We start from the raw sequence: 22,878 nt of genomic DNA on the forward strand, positions 1-22,878 counted from the left end.
AGATGTTATGTTAACAATATGAAATTAGCGCAAACTGCCACGACGTGTTGTTTTGAAGATTAAAACTCTTCTAATGGCAAATATTAGGAGTGTAATGGTGACATTAGTGAAAAAGGAGAACACGTGAGGAGCAGCGTGCAAGCTGCTGAGATGGTGAGCACTTGTACATGGCAGCCCCAGAGAATACCACAATTACTCTACACTGAACATTGCCACAGTCACACTTTTTGGATAGGATGGTGGGAATAGGCTGGGGCCTTTGCATACAGAATGTAATCTGTGAGAGGATCAGCAGCAGTTGTACGTTATGGTAAATTTGAGCAGCATGAGAGCTGAGATGTTTTGTTACTGCTGAGAAGAGTTTCAAGGCTGCTGCAATACCAGGCAATTTAGAAATCATGAGAGACTCTTTTATCTAGGGCCACTGTGGAGACTTATGATTTTTCATGAAGTGAGAACAAGATGATAGCCAGGAATTGCAAGAGTGAACAAATTGTGATAGGATGATCCAAGCTCTGCAATTAATGTTCAGGCTAACTGTGCTCCTCGTGTCTGAAGGTACCACCTTTGACAGAGCTGCTTGTGAGACTTTCTTCCTGCGTGAGGCCTGGGAGTTGATAGCAGTAGTTACTTTTGTTGATTGTGAAGAGCAGCTTTGAAATGTGACATTATGAGCATGGAATAGCCTTTTTCAGAGGACTATTTGGATCCTGCCTGCTCTCCAAACCTTTCGGGTGTAAGTCACTGCTGATCTGGCTATGTTAGTGGAGTGCCAGGATTGAGCTGATGCTGTAAACCCTGCAGGGAGCAAGGCACTGATTTACTGGTGCTGCTCAGGTTTTGGGTAGGAGTTGGCTGCTGTCCATCTGGATTGGCTTGCTCATGGAGGGAGCATACTTTAGAACCCAGCTCCTCTGGGAATAGCAAAAAGCTTCTTGACCACCACAAGCAATAAGGCAGAGTGCCAGGAGTTCATAATAGATGAGAGCATCTCCTTGTTGGAGGAGAAATGTGTAATGGTTATTCAGGGAAATGCAATGTGTTTCCTTTAGGTATGCAAATATGGTTATTAGGCCTTGATGGATAAGTGCTGAGTGTCATTACTTTTTAGTGGCTCGTGTCATGAACTTCTGTACGAGTCACACAAATGATCATCTTGGACATCATTAATTACTGAATATGACACTAATTCCTCTGCCCTGTTTTTTATTGCTAGAATTTGCTGTAAGTGAACGTGCAAACATGTGACAGAAAAAACACCTGTCCACTCAAATGCATACGATATTTTGTCCAGAGTGTTTTAAAAAAGCATTTTAGCATCATGTGCTACTGTGCTTCCTGAAGACTCTTTGGGGAAATGAATTAAAAATGCTGCCATCTGTTTATCTTACATAGAACACAGAGGGTGAAAAAAGAAAGTCAGCAGCATTGAAGTAGCATTATATAATTTTGTTTTTAAGAATATGTGCTAAGGATAAGAGAGTGCTGGTATGTTTTTCCCACGTTTGATTTGTTGTAATTTTCTTAACCAATTTTCTGTCCTTTTATCTTAAAAGAAAACATCTTTGTGTGAGATCGGTGGGTGATAACCACTGGACTGAGTTGGCATTCCAAGGGAAAATGTTTTGTTCTAGAATTAACATCAGGCACAGCAGCACTTGGTGTCTCATGGAGCTCCAGCAGCAGCTGCTTTGGTAACTTCAAAGTTGAAGTCAAATTTGCCTCAGAGTGATGCTGATGAATTCCCCGGACTCTGTTTTTCGTTCTCTTGAATGTGACTTTCTGGGTTTTGTCTTTGAATAAGTGGAGTTCATCCAAAGTTCCATCCCCTTCAAGCCAAAAGTTGCCCAACTGAGTAGGTGTGTTTGTCATTTGTTCTCAAAGGGACTGTTTCTGAAAAAAGCACCCAAGCACCATCAGTTCATATTTTATTTTGTTTTTAAAGTGCTCTGTGGAAAAAGAAACAGCTTTCCTATTTCAGACAGGTCTATTTTCCTTTTTTTTTTTTTTTTTCTGTTTAATTTCTTTTTCATATATATATTTTTCTAGTTCTTTTTTTTTATCTGTTTTTAATTCATTAGGACAAGGTAACATCCCCACAAAGGCTGGTGATCCTATCAGTAATAGAGTCACAGTACTGACAGGCGAGCTCAAGGGTTAATTCTGTCAGCATCCACAGTTGCACTTGGTTTGTTGCAATGGAAATTGATAGTGCAAATGCTTCTTGCTTCCACAGTGTAAAATTAGCTTAATTAAGAAGATTTTACTTTCTTATTGTTTACTGTATTTCACGTGGACCAGGGAAGAAGTCAGCAATTTCAGCTTGCAAGTGATACATTGTAGTTCTTGTAATTTATAGCAGATATTGAATGCTGAGATTGTAAAAGGAGAGAATTGGATATTAGAGAAGATAAATAAGAGGGGGAGGGGACTGAAGAGGAAAGAATATTTTCAAAGACCTCAGGGTAAGCTGCTTTCAATGTACTGTTTAAGCTTTAATGACCCATATACAGATTTTAGTAACATAGTAATGGCCAACCAGAGGATTTAGAGGCCTCAGGTGATGGGCTGAACAGCAAAAGCTGACAGAGGTCATAAATACGATTATGGTTTGACAGAGGCTCTGCCAGGACATAGATTTTTTATGTTCCCAATCTCTCTGCATGTGTGGTTATTTGTCAATAGAGCTGGGAAAAGCTCAATTGCTGCAAGTGATAGAAATATTTCTGGTAGAAACAACACTCTTTTGGAATAATTGTTCTAATTGTCTGCTGTTTGTGTCCTTATCCCTTTCAGTAGCATTTTTTTTTCATTGTTGTCCTTTGAAAATTTACTCTATGAAAATCTCCTGTGAAAAACTGTACACGGTTTTTCCTTTCAGAAGAAAAAAATTCTACTTTATTTGTATAATGCTAATGGGGACTAGAGATGCATTGATCTTAATAATTGTAACTGTAATAGCAAATTTGTAGCTCAGTGGCATCATATTCAGGGCACAGGAAAGGTTCCTCTATTCTGACTCTCTGTGACAAGAGCTGTTTTGCACAAGCTGAATCAGCTCACTGCAGACATTGCTTCTCACCTTCTCAGTCAAGCTGGAGTGCTGCCACATTCCTGGTCATAGAGCTTACTCTCAGGTTCACAAATCTGGCATCAGGATATCTGTGGACTTGCTTTGAAACTGCTGTGTGCTTTTTTTCGCCTGTACTAAGATCTGGAGTTTTGCTGCCAAGGATGCTTGTAGGACAGCATTTATCCAGCCAGATGCTGTGTGTTTTTCTCATGTTTCTTCCTTGAATGGCATCAGCTTGTTGGATCTCCTAGAGACCATTATGAGTTGTGATTTGTACTTAGCCTAATACAGAGCCAGATAACCCCTGGAGTTACCTCAGTCTGATGGAGAACCTACGATAGGATAGCAAAGGGTAATTGTGTTGTGCGAGCTCCTTGACTTCCATTTTACAGAGCAGTGGAGAGGGACACATGCTGTCTTAGAGGCTGACATTGTCATTTTGGTGGTTTGTTATTTTCTTTGACAGAAGAAGGATGAGAGGAGAAAGTTCCCTGTTATTCACTACTGAACTATGCCACTCATTTGCATGTCTTTGTATCTATTATTTACTTTGTTGTAGTGACTGATAGACTGTTCAGATGAATGCATGAGGTGACAAAACAGCATGACTTTGGTTACAACACATGGCTTGTCAGCACATATTACTGAAATATGCCATACTTGTGGAATATTTAATATGTATTATGGTATAAACATAAAATATGAATTCTGAAGGAAAATAAATTTAGTGAGGGAGATCATCTAGAAGTTCACGAAGTCTTTATTTGTCACTGGTCTGAAAACATGAACTGGTTCCATTAAGGAAAAAATATATGGTGACAATACCATTTTTCTGTCCTCATGAACTAATGCAAGAGATTCTATCAAATCTATAATATTCTTAGGGTAAGATAAAGGACAATTACTGCTTAAAACATCATTTATATGATAGATTTAGAATTTGGTTGGAAATTTGCTCTGTTGTGTTGGAATGTTTAAGAAAAAAAAACACACAAAACCCTCTCAGGCTCAGACAAAAATGTGCTCTTTTGAGTATAGAAGCAAACTTGGTTTTTGGAATCGTAGGGGTTGGAAGGGACCTCTGGAGATTCAAGTCCAACCCACTGCTAGAGCAGGTTCCCTAGAGCAGGTCTAACAGAAAAGTATCCAGGTGGATCTTCAGTGTCTCCAGAGAAGGTAACTGCACAACCTCTTCAGGAAGCCTGTTCCAGTGTTCTGTTACCCACAAAGTTAGTATTATTTTCCTAATGTTTAGCTGGAAATTCCTATGGTCCAGTTTTTGCCTGTTGCCTCTTATTCTATCACTGGGCACCACCAAAAAGAACCTATCCCTTGGCTCCTGCCCTTTAGATATTTATAAGCATTGATAAGATTAGCCTTCAATTTCCTCCAGACTGAACAGTTCCAGTTTGCTCAGCCTTTCCTCATAAGGGGAATGCTCCAGGCCCCTCATCATCTTTGTGGCCCTCCACTGGACCCTCTCTAGAAATTCCCAGTCTACTCTCTAGAAGTATCTTGGTTCACCTACAGGAGGTAGCCTGTATACCTCTAGCCATCACACTGCTGCATCACACTAGATAGATGTCAATGGTTTACGGGCTGGTTTGGCCCAGTTCTGTGACGAGTGGAGCAAAGGGATTTAGCAAAATCCACACCTCTGGAAAAGGAATACAGAGGACCTCAAAATAATTAAAAACAATGTCAACGATCTGAGGAGAAACACTACTTTTTCTAAATATGGTATCGGAATGAAAGATAGCACACTATCATACCCTATAATTAGAACTGAAGCTAGTATAGCAAATATAATGAGAGTGAGACTGTCCAAAAATCTGAAGGCCTTACACTGATACTGAAGTGATGCATGCAGTTGGGGCAGGCAGCAGTGAAAAGGGGTGAAGGAGAAGAGTGCATAAGAGAAAAACCCAATCAGGTGACCTTGCCAGAAGTTCTATTTCCTCCCTGAATGCAAAGACCCCTGGGGAATGTAGTTGGTCTTCTATATGGACATGTATCTGGAACTGGAGCTTTAACACTTCAATTCCCAGTGCACTACATTATGTTATGATGTGTAATACCAGTAACCAAAAATCATAAAACCATGACATTCCACCCCTTATTCTACATCACTACATCATGCTTAATATATACAAACAAACCATAATTAACTAGGATTAAACACACACACACACTTTCTTCAACTGCACTGAATAGAGATCTGTAGACTTAAAGGATGCTGAAATATGACTCTTGGTTATCAGGTTATGAAGTTCAAGATTTCAAATAATCATCCAAGTCACCAAAAAAAAAAATAGGCCAGTCAATGTGAAATATTTTGATCCTTTTAAGTTAACACATATGTTTTCCTTTTCAGCTTCTCTTCTGAAAGGACTGAAACATGCAAACATTGTGCTGCTTCATGACATCATTCATACCAAGGAGACTTTAACACTCGTTTTCGAATATGTGGTGAGTAGAATTATTAGTGTTCGCAATACGTTTCATAATGCATTGAGTAGTATGGAAAAGCTATTTGCTGTGAATGATCTATGAACTGCGCCAAAATAACCCTGTACTTTGAGGGTTCAAAGCGGAGATTGAAGAAGATGATGCTTTGTAATAAAGTGTGCTAAAGCAGAGGGCTGGGTGGGCTAGACCGCAGTCAGCGCTGGAGACATGGCTTGTAGGGCTCTGTTCCAAACTGTTCTTCCAAACTGGTTCATTATTTTGCTTCCTAGTTATGCTTGTAACTAGGAATGTTAGGGCATTTACTTGATTAATGTAATACAGAACATTTTAAAGTAGATGAGGATAGCGTAGGTAAGAAGAAAAACAAAATCGAAGTTCTTAACAGGTAGTTAAGATAGGCTTCTTTTGTGACTGGCTTCCGCGTAGTGTCTTGTTATAAACAGCATCAGTTAAAAAAGCAAAATCTGACACACAATTCAGAATTTCGGATTATTGTTATTTTTGCGATGGCTCATGGTTTAACTACTAATTAAAACCTCAGTTTTCACAGTGTACAGTGTAACGATCTAATTGTGTTCAGAGCATTACTTTCCAAACTCTTGGGCTTGAACTCCTAATTAATCGTTTCACTTTCTGTGAGACAAACATATGGTATTTATGTAGAAGTACTTCAGCATTTGGCTTTGGAATTATGTAATGTTCTATCACAATTAACCTCCCAGTTTTCACAGAAGGGTCCAAGAACATGTAATTTAGAAGAAACAAATGAGTTTAGAGAAGGTTGAATTTTCAGCATAATATCTCTTATTGTGTTGCAGTCAGTAAGGCTTTGCATTTATAACATACTGTGATTACTCATTTAGTTTTAGACATGGGAAATTGCCTACTTACTGTTACTGTGTCCCTACTTAATGCAGATGAGATTTTTTTGTGTGTGTTTCTTGAGAGCATGCCTTAATCATTACATGATAGTCCCCAGCTTCTTGTATGAAGAAACCATTTACCTTCTCTATTTGCACAGAAATGCTACGTTTTAATAATCAGGGTATTCAGCTACAGGAGCCTACTGAGCAGTTGTGTGCATTACATATTTTTTTGTCGTGTATGAGAATATTCATGCAAATCTAATACTTTTTCTTAAAACGTGTTTCCTATGTCCTTAACTTATAAACTGTATTAGCATAGGGAAAGCTTACGTATCTAATTTCATTTAACAGTCACTGTAGAATTACTTGCAAACATGAATGCAAGTTCATGCAGTTCTTTTTATCTTTGGCTGTATTTAGCTGCTTTAGTCTGAAGTGATTGAGAAATTAGATATGTAGAATATATTTACCCCTAAAATAGATGTTTTTGCATATTATACTAATATCAAATTTCTGAATTTTTCATGCAATAGTAGTGTTTATAAACTCTATCTCTCAATCACTTTATATCAGGTTGGCACCCTTATTAAGCATGGGCACAGACCGAACCTCGTGTAGCAGATGTTTATTTTGAATCCACTTAGATATTTACTTTTAAACAGAGCACTTTTGTGATCAAAACTACTGGTGCTACACCTTTTTATTCCCCTTGTGTTTGGTAGAAATCAAAATTGTGGGAGGATCTTGTTTGATAACAGTTTCAGGCAACTGATTCAAGTAGTATTTTATTATTACGCTATTTTGGATGATGGAAAGCCTGGAAAGATGGTACTGAGGAAGAAAGGGAAGAGTATTTTGTTCTCTCTAACCAGCCTATGGAATATATATTAATGATGTTGTATCTTACTCCTACTCTTGAGATGGCAGAACTGCTTTAGGAAGACTGTTTTCATTATTCTTTAATGTGAAGTTTTGGGCTGATCGGATAGATAATGCTCTCTGATAAGGTTTAATGCTTGATGGTATCCTAAACTATGTACACAATACAGTTCCAACTGCATGATCATTAAGTCCTTCTTTATTTTTTTTCATTCAGTGTACAATACGAATGTGCAGAAACAAGAATTAAGGTTGCCCATTTAAATCTACCAATTTTGTCTGGTTAATTATGCAATCTAGCTATGTAATGGATGTTATTGAGCTCTGTGTCTGTAATGCTTTTTAAAACACCTGTACAAGGCTTAACTCAATATTAAGTGTGATTTCTACCAAAATCAATAGAGATACTTATGCAATTAAAGCTACAGAGTGGTGGACATTTTAAAAGGGCTGAAGTTGAACAAACCTTGGAGGGTCTGAGTTTGATTTACCTTGTAAAAGAACATCATGGAACTCATACAGTATTGTCTTTAATTACTATTGGCCATTTCAAATGCAATAAAAATCTTTTGAATTAGATTTCACAATTAAATTTGGAATGAACAGTTACTAATCCAGCAGATGGAAACTTTGGGTTGCTAGTTTGGTGATGATTCCATTGGAGAATTAACACTGATGAAATGTCTGAGGTTATCAGAGGTATTCAGTTTCAGCCTAAAAGAGTAGAATGAAATTTAATTTCACATAGCACTTTTCAGAGCAAAATGCATTACAATAATAAGTTAAAAGCTGCAAGCAGAATATCCTCTAAAAGGAAACACGGTAGTGATTGAATTGCCTGAGTACCTCAACCTAGAATTTTTCTTTTGCGTGTTTGTTAGACAAGTAAATGTGACAGAACTTTCCAACCTTGGTAGTAACAGGAAGCAAGACAAATCAATCTTTAAAAATATATGTGACAGTTGTACAGCAGGGGAATTTCATGTTACAGACAATAAACATTTTGGTATTGTAAGGAAAGCTAGATATTTCTGTGGCACTGGTGTGGCCAATGTTGCCAAAGGAAAATAAGAATTTTACAGACTGGATCTCACACCTTACAGACATCTTTGAAGGTGAGTTCACAGCCCTTTCTTCTGAAATTGTCAGTGGCTGATCCCATCTGATTCCTGACTTTTTATTTAGAAACAAATCTATTTAGAAACACTCAGTTCCTGAAAGGCAATCCAAACCAATGCAACTAGCTTGTTAGAATGATAATGCGGACTTTAATGTTATATGTAATTATGTAAGTACATTATTATCCATAAATGAATTGGTAACTTATCCTATTCCTGACTTATAATGCTGAACTTGTATAGCAGTACTTTACATTATGCTTTCAATATTTATGAACTAGATTTTAAATGAGAACAAATACATTTATAATTGGAAGTATGAGTAATGAGTAATATTATTTCTGCCTCAACAGTAAAAAAAAATAAAGCTTTGGACTAATCTAATAGTATAATTTAGAACCAAACATTTTCAATTACCTTGCCCATTTTCATAGTTCTGTATGCTTTTCCTTCTTAAAGATTACTTTATGTTTAAGAAGAAAGCTCAATCCTTATTGCTTGATTACCACAGCTAAAATAACTTGTTATATGAATTGGCTTCATGAAGTAAACCAATTGCATTTTCCTCCTGTTTCCTGTAAGGAAGGATGCCAGTTTTTCATTTTAGTGCTGACTGAAAAATCAGGTGTGCACTGTTTATTGCAATTAAGCATCACAGAGATGAAGTTCTGAGATTTTGATTTGGACAGGGGATGCCTTAGAAAAGTGTTATGCAAGAAGTGTCAACACTATTTACCTAAAAGGATAAAAAATGTTTGCATTGATAATGTGGATCAAACCATATTATTTGTCTTCTATTTAATTTATTAGTGAAAACTCAGTGAATCTACAGGTAGGATGGAATTGGTGTTATGTAAAAACAATGTTGTCTTTATAGAAGAGAGAGTATGGAAACCCTGTAGAATCCCAGAGCTGCCTTAGTTTCAGCTTAGCTACCTTATTTTGATTTGAGTGAAATGTTGGGCCATTTTCTTTCCCTTTGAGGTCAAGGTGTTTGTCAGACCAGGGGGTTATTGCAGTGACCTATCTTTGTCCAGCTCAGGGAAGGAGCAGAGTTTTTGAGGGCACCCAGGCATGACAACAGTGAATTTGATGTTTTCACTTTCCTTGACAATTCCCTTGTTTTTTAAACCCCTGCCTCATTCCCCAGATTTACCCCAAGTTGGTCTATTTAAATTGCAGTCAATAAGGCAACAGAATAAGGGAGCAGAGAGAAAACAAATCCTGTACTGTTAGGAACAGGCTGAAGGGGAATACTGCTCTTGGGAAAGCTTTATTTTTCAGTTTTTAATGAGCAAATTGTAGATGGGAGATGCTACTGTCCATGTGTAGGTTGGAAATACAAACTCAGCCTCAGGAGGCAGGGATTCTGAACGGATTTCAGAAGGAAATTGCTTGCTGCTTTGGTGTCTGGTGGAGATTGCCAGATGAAGAAGGAATGAAAAAATCTATTTTTAAAGCTCAGCTACTCCTGCTAGGTGAAGGAGGTCTGGTGAGAGGTCAACATAGGCCTAGCGTGGGGAGGAATGTTACTCAGTTTGGCTTTGAAGGTCTCACAAAGTATATGCAGACTTCATCTGAAGATTAATCAAGACTGTCAGCCTAATGAACTGGGAGGCTTTGTCTATCTAAGTATCTATTTGTACCATTTACCAGTGTTTTTTATTACCTTATCAAATGTTTAGTTTTGCAGTGTGCTTTCCAATGTTCTGTTATTAGTATTGATTATTTATTCTTCTTTTTATGAAGTAGTAAGAAGTGTATTCAATATAGAGTGTTAAAAAACCTGAAGCAACAATAAAAATCAGAGCATAAGAAATATCATAGTTGAGCAGGCGAATGAAATTGTAGAAACAAGGAAGATATTTTATGTAATGCTCCACTCAGTACAGGTAAGGCTCCCACACTTGTATACACTAGGAAAACAGAAATTAACTGGTGGATGTCCCATCCTTGGGGACTTTCAAGGTGAGTCTGGATCAGGCCTTAGGCAAACTGATCTAGTTGTGGATGTGCCTGTTTATTGCCAGGGAGTTGGTCTAGATGACCTTTAAAGGTCCCTTCCAACTCTAAGGATTCTATGATTCTATAAATCAACTGGAAAGCTGAGGAGGAAAGAGCAACCATTCAGAATGAAAGGCTTATGAGGAAACATAATTAATAAATATATATTGTTTAATACCACCCAAACAACTGTGCATTCTCTTTTTTTCTCTGGGATTTGCAGGTAGATTTGTTTATGTATCATGTACTCCCACACCTCCCAGCCTCCTTTTCTATATGGTAATGATTGTATGTTTTCATATATTTGCCTTTATTGGCCATGTGAGAGAGATCCAAGTCACTGGAAACATCTGTTAGCAAAATTGTTTTCATTAAAGATGTCTTGTTTTTGTTCTCTTTTATATTTTTTCTTGAATCCTTAATAAAAGTCCTTCCCTTGCTACTTAAGCCAGCTGCTGTTACTCCCTTCTGCTGTTTTTCTGTATGTTACTCAGAGATGGCTTTTAGGGCACTCTGAGCGTGGCTAAAGCTGTGTGTTCTCATATGGGGAAAAGCCTGAATTGTAGAGAGTCACAGAAATACATGGAAATGAAGGTCTGTGACATTTTTGAAAACACCAGAAGTATTGAACTGTTGTGCAGTAATCTGCAGAACACTTTGGCTAGAGGATACATTCAATTTAAATAGAATTAACTTCTCTTTGTTCTGTTGTCACATCAAATATTACCACTGCCTGTGCTTTTATTGGTAAATTGCATTATCAGTTTGAGAATTTGTCGGTGACAAAAGGGACAGTATTTTAGTCAGTAAAACTGCTAGGGCATGAATAATGTGTTCTCTCCTTTTAACAGAAAAGAATGGCTTGCAACAGTCTTGCTGCCCAAGTGAAACAATACAATCTGTCTGCTGCATGATGTCATTGCCAGAAGCCAAATAGTGCAGTTTTTGTTTTAATGGAAGGGTTCTTTCACATTGCTGGTTTTACATGATGGGAATGTGGTTGGAAATGCTTCCTGTTCCGTTCACAAGCCCCGGGCTCTGCATGCATTTCAGCTTCAAAAATGACAGCTGAAACCAATTAGGCAGAATTATGGGACAGCTAAGTCACATGTAGATTAATCATCACTGAGGATGAGGAGGGAAAGAGAATGTATTGCATGGAAAGTAGAAATGGCTAATTTAATTAGAAGAGAACGATGGTCAAATTATTATGGAAAAGGGCTGGGGAAGTAGAGCCCATTTCATGTCATTGGCAGTGCCTTTAAAAGTAGACATCCTGCTATTTGTCTGAACACATTTTGTGTTGGTTAGGAGAGCCTTTGATTTCTGAGCAAGAGAGCTGAGCAAAATATTTGACGTTCAAGTGAAGCACAGAGCACATCTGAGGACATTTGTAGGTTGTGGTTTACTCATTTATTCATAATTAGAATTCTTTCTTCAAGGGGAGTCTGTATCATCAACATTTGTCTCCTTTTCTTTCTTTTATTTCTGTTTGCAGACTCTTTCTTCCAGAAGTAGAATGCAATGTATGCAAACCTTGGTTCAGCTGTATAAATATTAGCCTGAGTTCTTTTTCCCTCAGCAGACAATTATACAGAGTATGCTCACAAACATACACATGCGTGTGTCTGCTAACATAAAACAGAGCCTTGCTGAACAGAAATGACCTGCACACTTATGCACTGCCATGAATCTACAGCAAAACCTCAAAACATGTATTCATGTAAACTCAAATACAAAATTTACTGGGAGAAAAATAATTGTTATCTATTGAGGTTGGAGTGGGTCAAAAGTAGGCATTGTCTGATGTACTTCTACGTAGACTTTAGAAGCAGAAGAAGGGAAATAATTTTTATTTCCTTTCCTCTAGTCCCTAACTAGAATTCACACAATCCAGGGAGGATCCTGAGACTTGCAGAGTGTTCTGCTTGAGGTCCAGTTACTTGCTATGTGCACTGAGGTAAAGGCTTGCATTTTATATAGCTGTGAGAAAGACTTGATAGAACCTACCTCAAGGACATGAAGCTACATGTGCCAGAACCCCAAATTCAAGTTGCATCTCCGGAGCAATGATCTTCTGGTCTAATTTAGTAAAATACATCTACTTGAAGAAATCTGACGCTAAAAACATTGATCCATTAATTTGCAGAAAAATTCTCATTTGTACCTAAGAGCTCTTTTTTTCAAGTTTCGCTGTTTCCTCTCAGAAACTTTGCTTTAGTCTTTCACAACTCCTAATGATGTAGATTGCATCCACAGAGCCAGTGAAATTGCTTCTGTGGGAAGCATTGGTGGGAGGAGGTTGAATTACTTCCTTAAAGCATAACAGATTTTGCACAAAATGTGTTAAGTGGCAAAGTCAAGTTCTTAAAATTAATGAGTGCCAATAGAAGTGCCTGTGTGATCTCTTTCTGGCATCCTTGGAAGAGCCTGTTGTGAAGGTCTGCAGAGGAATGTGCAGTGGGGGTATGGCCTTGTATTTATTGCATAGCTCTCTCTCATCTTAACCCTCATCTTAACCAAGTTTTTGCTGTCATTGCAAGTTTGCATTGCAGTTCAGAAATGATGGACTTCTGTTATTCCACATGAGATTCTGTCTCCCTTGCAAGTTTCACACACTCACACCTGTAACAAAAGTCAGTCAAAAGAGAGAAGGCCAAATACTCTGAAAATTGAAAACCAAAGTGCTTTTATTGACTTCCCTAAATCAGTGTTCCTGCAGACTCTTTTCTCTGTGCTTCAATTCCCTACCTGATAAAAAGGAATAATGTCACATCTCCCCTGAATTGCTCTCAAAATCATTTATGTTTGTGAAGCATGTGAATAGCATAGCAATAAACAGGGCAGGAAAGCCCATGAGATTAATATTTCTGCCTTCAAGTAGTAAATAAGCCAGAGACTGCAAGCTGTGTGAGAAAGGAAAGGAGAAAAAAACCAACCCACTGCAAAACCAGAACAGCTGTTCTGTAATCAAATGCTCCTAATTCTGCTCAATGAGTATGTCTCATCCTGCAAGGAGGAATGTATGCGATCACATCAGGCATTTGTAAAGTTATCACAGTGTAAATTCATTGAGCAAACAAATGAAAGGTTGGATAAACACTATTAATCATGGAGTTTCCTTGCTTTTGAATTCTTCACAATGGAAGCTTGATTTATCTCTGTTTAGTTCTATGTAGCTGAGATAAACAGATGACTGCTAACATGCTATTTGTACATATACCTGTGGGTAGATCAGTGGAATTGTAGGAGCAGGAAAGAACAAGATTTTTAATTTATCTTTGAAATATCAAATAATCTGTCAGTGTGGAATTACCTGTGGTAATTTATCTGTGTTGAGGATTTACAGTGCAACTGACAGAGCTGTTAGAAGCTATAGCTTGAAGCAGAACTGGCCTAGCCAGGTCAGCTTGAGATCAGAATGTGTGAGGCAGGCATTGCCAATTACTGGGGAGTCCCTAATACATTCCTAGTGTATCCTGCTTACCTGTAAGGCATCCTCACCTTGGAGATACTAGAGAGAAGACTGTCAAAGGTGTTAGGTTCAATTGTTTTCTTCTTTGCTACCTCTTTTCAGCATAGTTTTGTGTTATAACCAATACATAATTCTGTCCTGAATTTTCTTTTAGAGACTGTGTTTAATTTAGACCAAAGCGCTAGCCACAGCAAACCCTTAGAGTGTGGTATGTCATGTTGTATCTGCAGCCACTGTTCCACTTGGCAAAGCATGTTGCCTTCTGCCTTAAAATATAGTGAGAGGGGAAAAGATTAGTCTTCTATATGGTGCAATAGATATATAGTGAATACCATTAGAAAAGTACTTTTGCTCAGTTTTCTCTGTTTCCTTTTCTCATGCTTTCCTGAGTCTTGCATTCATGTTGTCATCTGCACTGCCAGCCGAGCATGCAAGCACTGGAGAGTGCACTTGCCTGCCAGAAGGGAATATGGTTTAGAAATAGCTCTGTGCTGCACTCTCAGCTTTCCTGGCTGTACTATTTAATTCAGTGCACACTGAGCCTCTACCTTGGGAAAAGAATAGCAGCTGATGTTGTGCTGTCTCTCTATCTTCTTTTTTTATTTTTAAGTGAGGAACAACTTACTATGATTTTATGAGCTGCTTTCCTGGTTGGTAACATAGTGTTTGGTTGCATTTATGAAAAAGATTAACTTACTCTTAAGAGTACTTTGCATTTCTCTTTACAGCCTGAATGAAGATCTACTAGAGATTTCTCTATGTTTGTAACTTGTGAGAAGGGGAAAAATAGATGCCAAGAGGCTGCTGCAGTTGTTGCCCAACTGACTGTTAGTTTTCAGGGATTCTCTAGAAGTTGTTGCATGTATGAAATTTGCAGTAGACACTCGTAATCAGTTTTTACAGGAGAACTACTGATGCAAGTTATACCAGGCTGTCAGATGTCCTGGTCCTTGGGAGAGGAAGAAGTAAGTAGAGAACGATACATAACACAAATGAGATCATAGTTGATGATCATGCATGGAAGAACAGCATCCACTTACTGACATGTACGTGGAAGAAAATGGGTTTATTGTAGCAAGTCTATTGGAAATAAAACAATTGGTGTTTCTAGTGATGTGACTGAAGAGTGGGGTGAAAGCTTTTAGTTGTATTTTTTTTTGTTTTTTGTTTTAAATGACAGGGTCAACAGGTGATTTTGTTGGTTTACTTACTGTTGATAACAGTAACACAATAAAGCTGCCTGATGTGCTGATTAGTACTGAAGGATGATACCCGGTCCCTTTTTGGCACAGCTTATTGATGCAGCCACAGAAAACTAATGGGGAACCACTGTATGGACAGTAAATATTCACTGACTTGGATATGTTTTCCAGTTATTTTGTAAATATGTTCACTAATTTTGCAGTGATAACTGTAAGCTGAAGTATGTATTACTGCAGCTCGTGTTTTGGAGGAAGTTCTGTGATACCTGTGGTGGTGAAACTGTTTGACTGTGAGATTTGCATGGCTCACTTTGGGACCCAAGCAATGTCTTGCAGTGAAGAATTTTGCTATCTTGAAACCAAGGAAGATCAACAAAAAAAGTGTGATAGTGCACAGCCTCATCAACCTGAGCATCTCCCACCATTGCAACATCAATTCCATATGTGCACTGCATTGTTGTCATCTTCGAAGATGATACACAGTTGTGGTCAGCATTGATCCTGCATCACAGAAGATTAAATTTCCCTATGTATCTGTCTGACGATTCTCCAAAACAGCACTATGCTACACAGAGAAACTACTTCGGTATGTGGAAGGCAGTTTATATCCAAAACTCTCACCTTCAGACTTCCCCTATTTAGCTGGTCAGTTCTGGATGCAGGCATCACCAAGCAGCTTTTCATGGAATGCTGGATGATTTTTACCAGATGTGTTCTGAAACCAGATTTAGAAGTCAGAGTGGTTTTGGTGGTTATTCCAGTGAATACTTTTGCTTTGTTTATTCTGAACATAATTTCAGAAGCTGAGTTATGCGAACAAAAGAGAAGCAAAATGCCTCTTCACTGAGTACATTGCTGGTTGGTAGGAAAGTGAGGAAAAGCAAGATAAAAATTCAGATAAAATAATGATTCCATAGTAAAAATAATAAATATCCATTAGTAAGCACTACATATTATACCAATTAATAGATTTAATCAATACACTGCAAGTCTCCTTATTTTCTTAAATATTTTATGGTGTATTTACAGGAAAGATACACATCTGTGAAGTGGAAAGTAGTGTTTGAGTCTTCAGTGAGGAACTTTGCTAAAACTTCTGTAATTAATAGATGTACACGTGTATGTTTATAACATGGGCTTCTATTTGAGCTGAAAAATATCATCAAATTCTCTGATATGCTGTGCCTTTTAAATTTATTTTCAAAATCATTAAACCATCTTAACCTAAAATTATATTTAAAAGGCAATGTTTTAACAAATAATACAAGTAGCATTTGAGGTTCTATCTTAGTTTTTTCCTCTTCCGCCATATATTATCTATATGGCATTGACAGTGATATGGTCATACAAACTATAAAATGATGCTGAAATTCAAATAATTCATTTACCATATGCAGGACAATAGAAGCAAATTCAATTTACATTCATTGAATATTCATATCAGTCAGGTTAAGATTATTAAAAAAATAATAGCCTAAAGGTACACGTATGTGTGTGAAAAATCTCCTTATTTTCCATTTGTTCTCTCCACTCCTAAGTAGAAGGATATTTATTATTGTAGTCATACAGATATTAATACACTTTTTTCCATCTGGCTTTCTTCTAGCACACTGATTTATGTCAGTACATGGACAAACACCCTGGAGGGCTTCATCCAGAAAATGTGAAGGTAAGAGTCAAAAAGAGGACATGCACGACAAGTACAGTAATGATAAATGTATGTATAAACTCCTGTCAGTGGTTTTGTTGAAGCTAATTACTAGCTAAAGGGAAAATGATTGGCATTTGAATTATATTTATATATACACATGCATATTATATATATATATATATATATATATATATATATATATATATATATATAAAGTAAAAATATTTGAACTTTACTGTAAAAGGAACTTTTGTAATCTCTAAAAGGATTCCAAGACAGAAGGTATGAGTAAATAGTGTTACAGCGTTGGTAATCCCTCTCTTCCATTGAAAGGTTTACTTTTACAACAAGACAATATGGCCATAAAAGCCCCGAGTAAACATGCTGAAGGCTCCAGTGAGGTACCTCACTATAGGGTCATGGAGTCTGACTATGGCAAGTCATATTATCTGATTGTACTGCTTTTTGTATGAACATATAAAATCCTTTAGCTCCTTCATTCTGATTAGCCATTTTTGTAGCTGATCTCACTGTTTTTCATTTTTCTGTTCTAAGGCAGATATTAAGAATCATTGTGCAGCAAGGGGTGTTATTAGCAGGATTTACTGGATAAATAGATTGGTAGAGGCTTGATTCAGTTGCTTCTGGGAATTAAGCCAAATTATTTTAGCATTAAAGGGAAGTCAGTCAGACATGCAGAGGGTGTCTTGTGCATGTAGATCACACAGATAGTTGTTACACTTGTCTTGCACTTTGACATCATTCCCATTGTTGTTCTTTGGAAGTGCTTAAATCTTCTCTTTTCATGCTGAGAATTTTACTCAGTATCTTGTTTCCTAAACACAGAAATCGAGAAATTCTGAGTATGTTTTCTCTGGAAAATTCAAAAGACCTTTTTGGTTTAAGGAAGCAAAATATTTCAAATGTGGCAATAAATACTTTCTTTGCAATAGCTGATCATTCTTGTACATCAGTCTGTTGTATAACATGGGTTTATTTGCTGCCATCTTTTACTGAAAAGTGACATGTGCAATATATTAAATTAAATGCATATGACTGATGCCAAAAAAGAAAATACAGTTCTTCCTTGTTGTACATATTTAGCCAAACTGAAATAAACAGATTTCCTTTTGAAAATAAGCGATATGCATGGCACAAGAGAGCATCCTTGTAACCTGTGACTGTCACTCAGACATTTTGGCAGTATGAACAGGAAAGGTCTTTCAGAAGGTGCTGGCTTTACAGCCCCTCTCTGAGTACAGCCCTCCAGTGTGGGCCATGTGGGAGATCTTCATCACAGCTTCTGAGCTTCCTCACTGATGAGTTTCTTTTGTTTCGTTTTATGTACTGAATGTGTTTCATGATACAGTGGCTTTGTGTTCCACTTCCCTTTGTGGAAAGCTGAACTTTCTGCTCTGTGAGCTTTGGGATAAACAACTATTGGTTTGAAAGTCCCTTATGCTGCTTCAGCCTCATAGGAATACTGCAAGGCTGCAGCACTGGGTAACTTAAGACCTAATATGTAGAAGTTATTGTAGCTTTAATTGCTCCCCAGTGTGCAGAGATTGGTATTCACATAATTCTACTTTTTCTTGACAATATCAGGGCCCAGTGAGTTTGTGTTGGAGGAGGACAGGCATACATGGATAATTAGGCTTGCTAATGCATCACTCCACTAAATCCTGAGTTACCTGTCTTCTGAAGAAAATTTATTGCAGAAGCCATATATAAATGTTGAGGCAGGAGGAAGGCTTAGCAGAAAAGCTGTGCTGTTTAGTGAGCTAGCTGCCCTAGGGGCATTGCTAAGTGCTGGGTGAGTTGTGGACGGAGCTGCAACAGGAGAAGCTTTTTCCTCTCAAAGCTTGCTGCATATATTCCTGCAGCTGCCTTTACAATCTAGGAGCAGTGTTCAGCAGCACTCCCAGTTAATGAGAAATATTTATTTAGGTAGCTAAGTCTGATGTACTGCTAGTTCCAATTTTTTTTTTTTAATTATTATTATTTTTTTTTAATTAAATCCAAATGGATTATTAATAGAAAGGAAACGGGAAAAAGAGGGGAAAACATGGGGAAGCTGGAGCAGATGGAACTGTCTTTCTGCTGTAAGTGTCCTGTCAGACTATTAAAATTAGTTTTTCTTCTCTTAGACAACATTAATGAAGATTGATTGTCTTTGCTACATAGGATCTATTAGGAGGCCAGCAGCAAAAGCTAGCCTTAATTTATAGCTGTACTAAAACCTAGCATGGTGATTTGATCTCCTACCATTCAAACACTGAATCAGCCTGTCTGGGATTTCAGTGGAATCTTTACCTGCTCTGAAGCTGTGAGGCAAATAAAACTGCTCAGCCAAACACAAGGCTTTCTTCAGTGAGGAGGACAAGCTGTGCAGAGCAAGGAACTCAGTCCTGAACCCAAACAACTCCCAGACCATAGCCAGCCTGCGAATTAAAAGCTTACATTGCTCTTTTCTTGCAAAGGGCTATGATGGTTACTGCTTAGTATCTTTATGCTTTGTTGCACTGTACTCAATTTGTTAACGTGCATAATCCCTGCTCTGAAGCACTGTCACCTATTTTGGTTTTAGCTTCTGGATGCAGTTGTCCATCCAAAACTATAGCTGATATTTAAGGGTTGAACTGAGCTGTGTTAATTAGCCTTCTCTCCCTGCCAGCCCCTTCTTGCTACAGTTTCAGAATTTAGACATTGTTTGTTCAGAACTGCTGGTTACGTGACCTCCAAATCCATTTTTAAAAACTTCCACTTGAGCAATTATATCCCAGAAGCAACAAATTACTCTCGGCTCTCTGGGGCTAACCTGTGGGATTAAGCCATTGATGCTCTCCCTGTGTGACCAAAGGCTCCCTGCCTTTTAATTTTGTCCTAGAGGAAGCTCCAGCCTACTGATGGATATTTCTTTCTGGCTTGTTGCCAGCTGTAATAAATACAAAGCCAGGTAATCTTTCTTTTTTTCTAAAAGTATTGTACATTAGTTACTGTAAAACAGCACTTTGCAGAAATGCAGAAGCAAAGACATTATTTACTTATATTTTGGTTTCTGTGGAACATATTAATCCTAATTACATTTCTGAATTCTCACCATACTTACAGGCTAAAACAATGCTGTTCCCTCAGGCTTACTTTTAGATGAAGAACTGTAAATAAAATAAAATCCAAATTACTTTGATGGACACACACACTGCTGTCCCCTTGGGTGTTGTGTTTGACATTGCCTTTCTTTGTGGTGTAGGATAGAATTTTTGCTGTCACTTAGATAATTTAAGTAAAGAATTAACAGAATATTACAAGTACATGGAAACATGAAGAATGTCTCTATTTGTAGTTATAAGAGTCTTGGGATGATATGTGCAAGCAAACAAAAAATACAGCCTGCAGAAGAAAACACTTTGGAGAGACCTCCAAGCGGCCTTTCAGTATTTTGAAGGAGGGCTGTAAGAAAGTTGGGGACAACCTCTTTAGCAGGCTCTCTTGTGATAAAATGAAGGCAAATTAGTTAAAATTAAAAAAGATGAGATTATACTTGGATATAAAGAATATGTTAATATGTTAAGGGTGGTGAAGCACTGGCACAGGTTGCCTGTAAAGGTGCTGGATGCCCTGTCCCTGGGTATGTTTAAGGTCAAGCTGAATCAGGCTGTGAACAGCCTGATCTAGCTGCAGGTGTCCCTGTTCATTGTGTGGGAAATGGAAGTAGATGACCTTTAAAAGTCTCTTCCAACTCAAACGGTTCATTATTCTTTGATCTTGGTTACTTAAGTGTGCTAAATGCTTGCAACATCTTTATTAGCTAGAAGGGAAATCAGCAGAAAAGAGTAATTTCAATCTATAATTTCTCCAAAGACTGTTACTTCCAAATGTGCAATTGTATACAACTTTGGTAGGTAACAAGCTTGAGTATCTACTATTCTTTTTTTTATAACTATATGTGAATATACTGTGTGTGGTATTACAGCCAGAGATAAGGAAAGAAAAAAGCTAACCATTAAATAAGTCATTGTTTAATAGGCACAATCTCATCTTCTTTTCTCTGGTTTTGAACATTTCTTTTTCAGTTTTTTCAAAACTGAAGGCAGGCAAATATCTTAAATATATGTCCACAGGTATAAGTTATGCCCTGTTCTGCATCTACAGTAAGGTTCTGATGCAACCTGGATGGAGCAGTGTGCTGTGTGGAGCTACCAAGATTCTAAGTGTGACTATGTAAGACTGGAGGAACAGGACTTATTTCTGACTTCCTACAGTTTATACTTTTTGGACTCTTGAAATATCTGGATTTCTTTCTACAGCATAAGCTCAAATGTTCATGGTAGCGAACTGAGTATGCAAGATCCTTTTTGTGATAAGCTTCATTTTGATTTGTGCCTCTTTTGGTCTGGTACAGGGCCACCTCCCCACCATTTTGACATATCTTCTTGATTCTCCTCAGTCTTTGTAACAGCTGTCTACAGATGGCTCTTGTTTCATAAACATACAATTTTTTTTTTAAAGATCTACTTTTGGGCACTCCTGCACATTCTATGAAAATGTATCACACTGCTAAAACTGTTCTTAACCTTCCTTTTGCCTTTGAAATAATGGAGCAGTTTAACTGCATTTTTTACCCCGTATTATTGCATTCCCAGTCACATTTTATTTTTATCTGTACTTAAAATCATTTTTCCCTTTTGATTCATTTGTTTTATAGCTGAGTTCATTTTCTCTAACTCCTATTATTGGTGAAACAAGTGGAGCGCAGGCTCACATCTGTCATGCCTCTTTGTATTCCTTCCCTTAAAATACATATATTAACGAAAGCTGGTTTGCTTCTTAATTAGTGATGCTGCATTGAAATAGCTGTAGTCTTTTGGGAAAAGCAAAAAGAGAGTTTTTCTCTCTGCCCTTTTTTTTTTTTCTCTTGTTTCCCTGCTCGCACTGAGGTAATATTGGTAATTATTGGTCATATTTGTAATATTGGTAATATTGGTTTGTGTGAGTATTTGACTTCAAAAAGAAAAGGCATCTCTGACAAAATAAAAAGTCACTTTCTTCTTACCCACTGTTTTTCAGTCTGTGCAACACTGGCCAGAATGACAATGTGCTTGTCAACCAGACAGAAACTGTCTGCATCTCTTAAAATCACTTGCTAAATCTTTTACTTCAAGCAACTTGGAAGGTTCCTATCATCTACTGTGACCGGAGGGAGCAAGAGCTTCCAGTTTGTTCTTCTTCCATCTAATATTGCTGCTCTAATTTATTCCTCTCCCTGGGCACCTTTTCTCTTCCCAGGGCCAAAAAGCAATAAGGAGAAATAGGCAAGCTACTGTTGATGAACTTTGCATGCAGGGAACAGGAGTATTCAGCTTTCTCCCAGGAGTGCACAATTTCAGCTGTTACCCTTCTCAGTTCTGAACCTTCCTTTCTCCCAGGAAGTGAGATGCAGCAGACATCCATGTAGAACTGATGGATATTTTTGTTTTTAAGCAAAATCTCAGCCCCTGCCTACAGCCTTTAGAAAGCACTTTATCACTCTAAGACTGAAGTTCTAAGTCAGAGAAAACTGTTGACTCTCAAGGTGATGTGATATCTATGGCAAAGTATTGGATGGAATTCCAGTGGCAGCCCTTTAATCTCTAGTACAAATATGTTTAAATAAAAAAAATAAAAAAACAATCTAGTTTTAGTATTAAATCTTCTACAGAAAAAAAAAATAGATGAAAAGAAATGTAATGAATAGGAACTGTTGAAACATTATGGGGTGCAGCAAGATTTTTCCATGCAAGTGCTCAAGAAGCAATCAGTGATCTAAGTTAACAAAAATGAAAAAGAATCCTATATCAGCTATGCCAAAAATACCTGATTTATTAAACTAAGGTTTTATTACTGGCCTCCTAAACAAAATGAAGTGCTGGATGAATTGAAAATACTAAAATACAGTTATGTGATGTTATCAGAAATCTTAGGCTTGCTCTGGCACTTTAGTCTTTTGCAGCATTCATTTATTTCTCTCTCCATACAGCAGTACTATGAATGTTGTCCTTACCAAATGATTGGAGTTTTTAGAGTAGAATCCACTCTTGACAGATGAATAATTTTGGTGTTTAATGACTAATGTGAAAATTAATAATTTGAGTTATCTTATGT

General features: G+C 37.5%; 1 protein-coding gene across 5 annotated transcripts in view; it reads left to right on the forward strand.

Annotated features, from left to right (window-relative positions):
• CDK14 (cyclin dependent kinase 14) overlaps positions 1–22,878 on the forward strand; it is a 288,398-nt gene that overhangs the window by 115,342 nt on the left and 150,178 nt on the right. For all 5 annotated transcript variants that reach the window (XR_001553047.2, XM_015853364.2, XM_015853369.2 and 2 more), the window contains 2 exons: positions 5,448–5,542; positions 16,693–16,755. Coding sequence is in view for 4 of the 5 variants with exons in the window: in XM_015853364.2 (XP_015708850.1) it covers positions 5,448–5,542; positions 16,693–16,755 (158 nt within the window). In the remaining variant the exon portion in view is untranslated. The remainder of the gene's footprint in view (positions 1–5,447; positions 5,543–16,692; positions 16,756–22,878) is intronic.

The sequence above is a fragment of the Coturnix japonica genome, chromosome 2 (assembly GCF_001577835.2).
Source record: "Coturnix japonica isolate 7356 chromosome 2, Coturnix japonica 2.1, whole genome shotgun sequence".
Classification (NCBI taxonomy): Eukaryota; Metazoa; Chordata; class Aves; order Galliformes; family Phasianidae; genus Coturnix; species Coturnix japonica.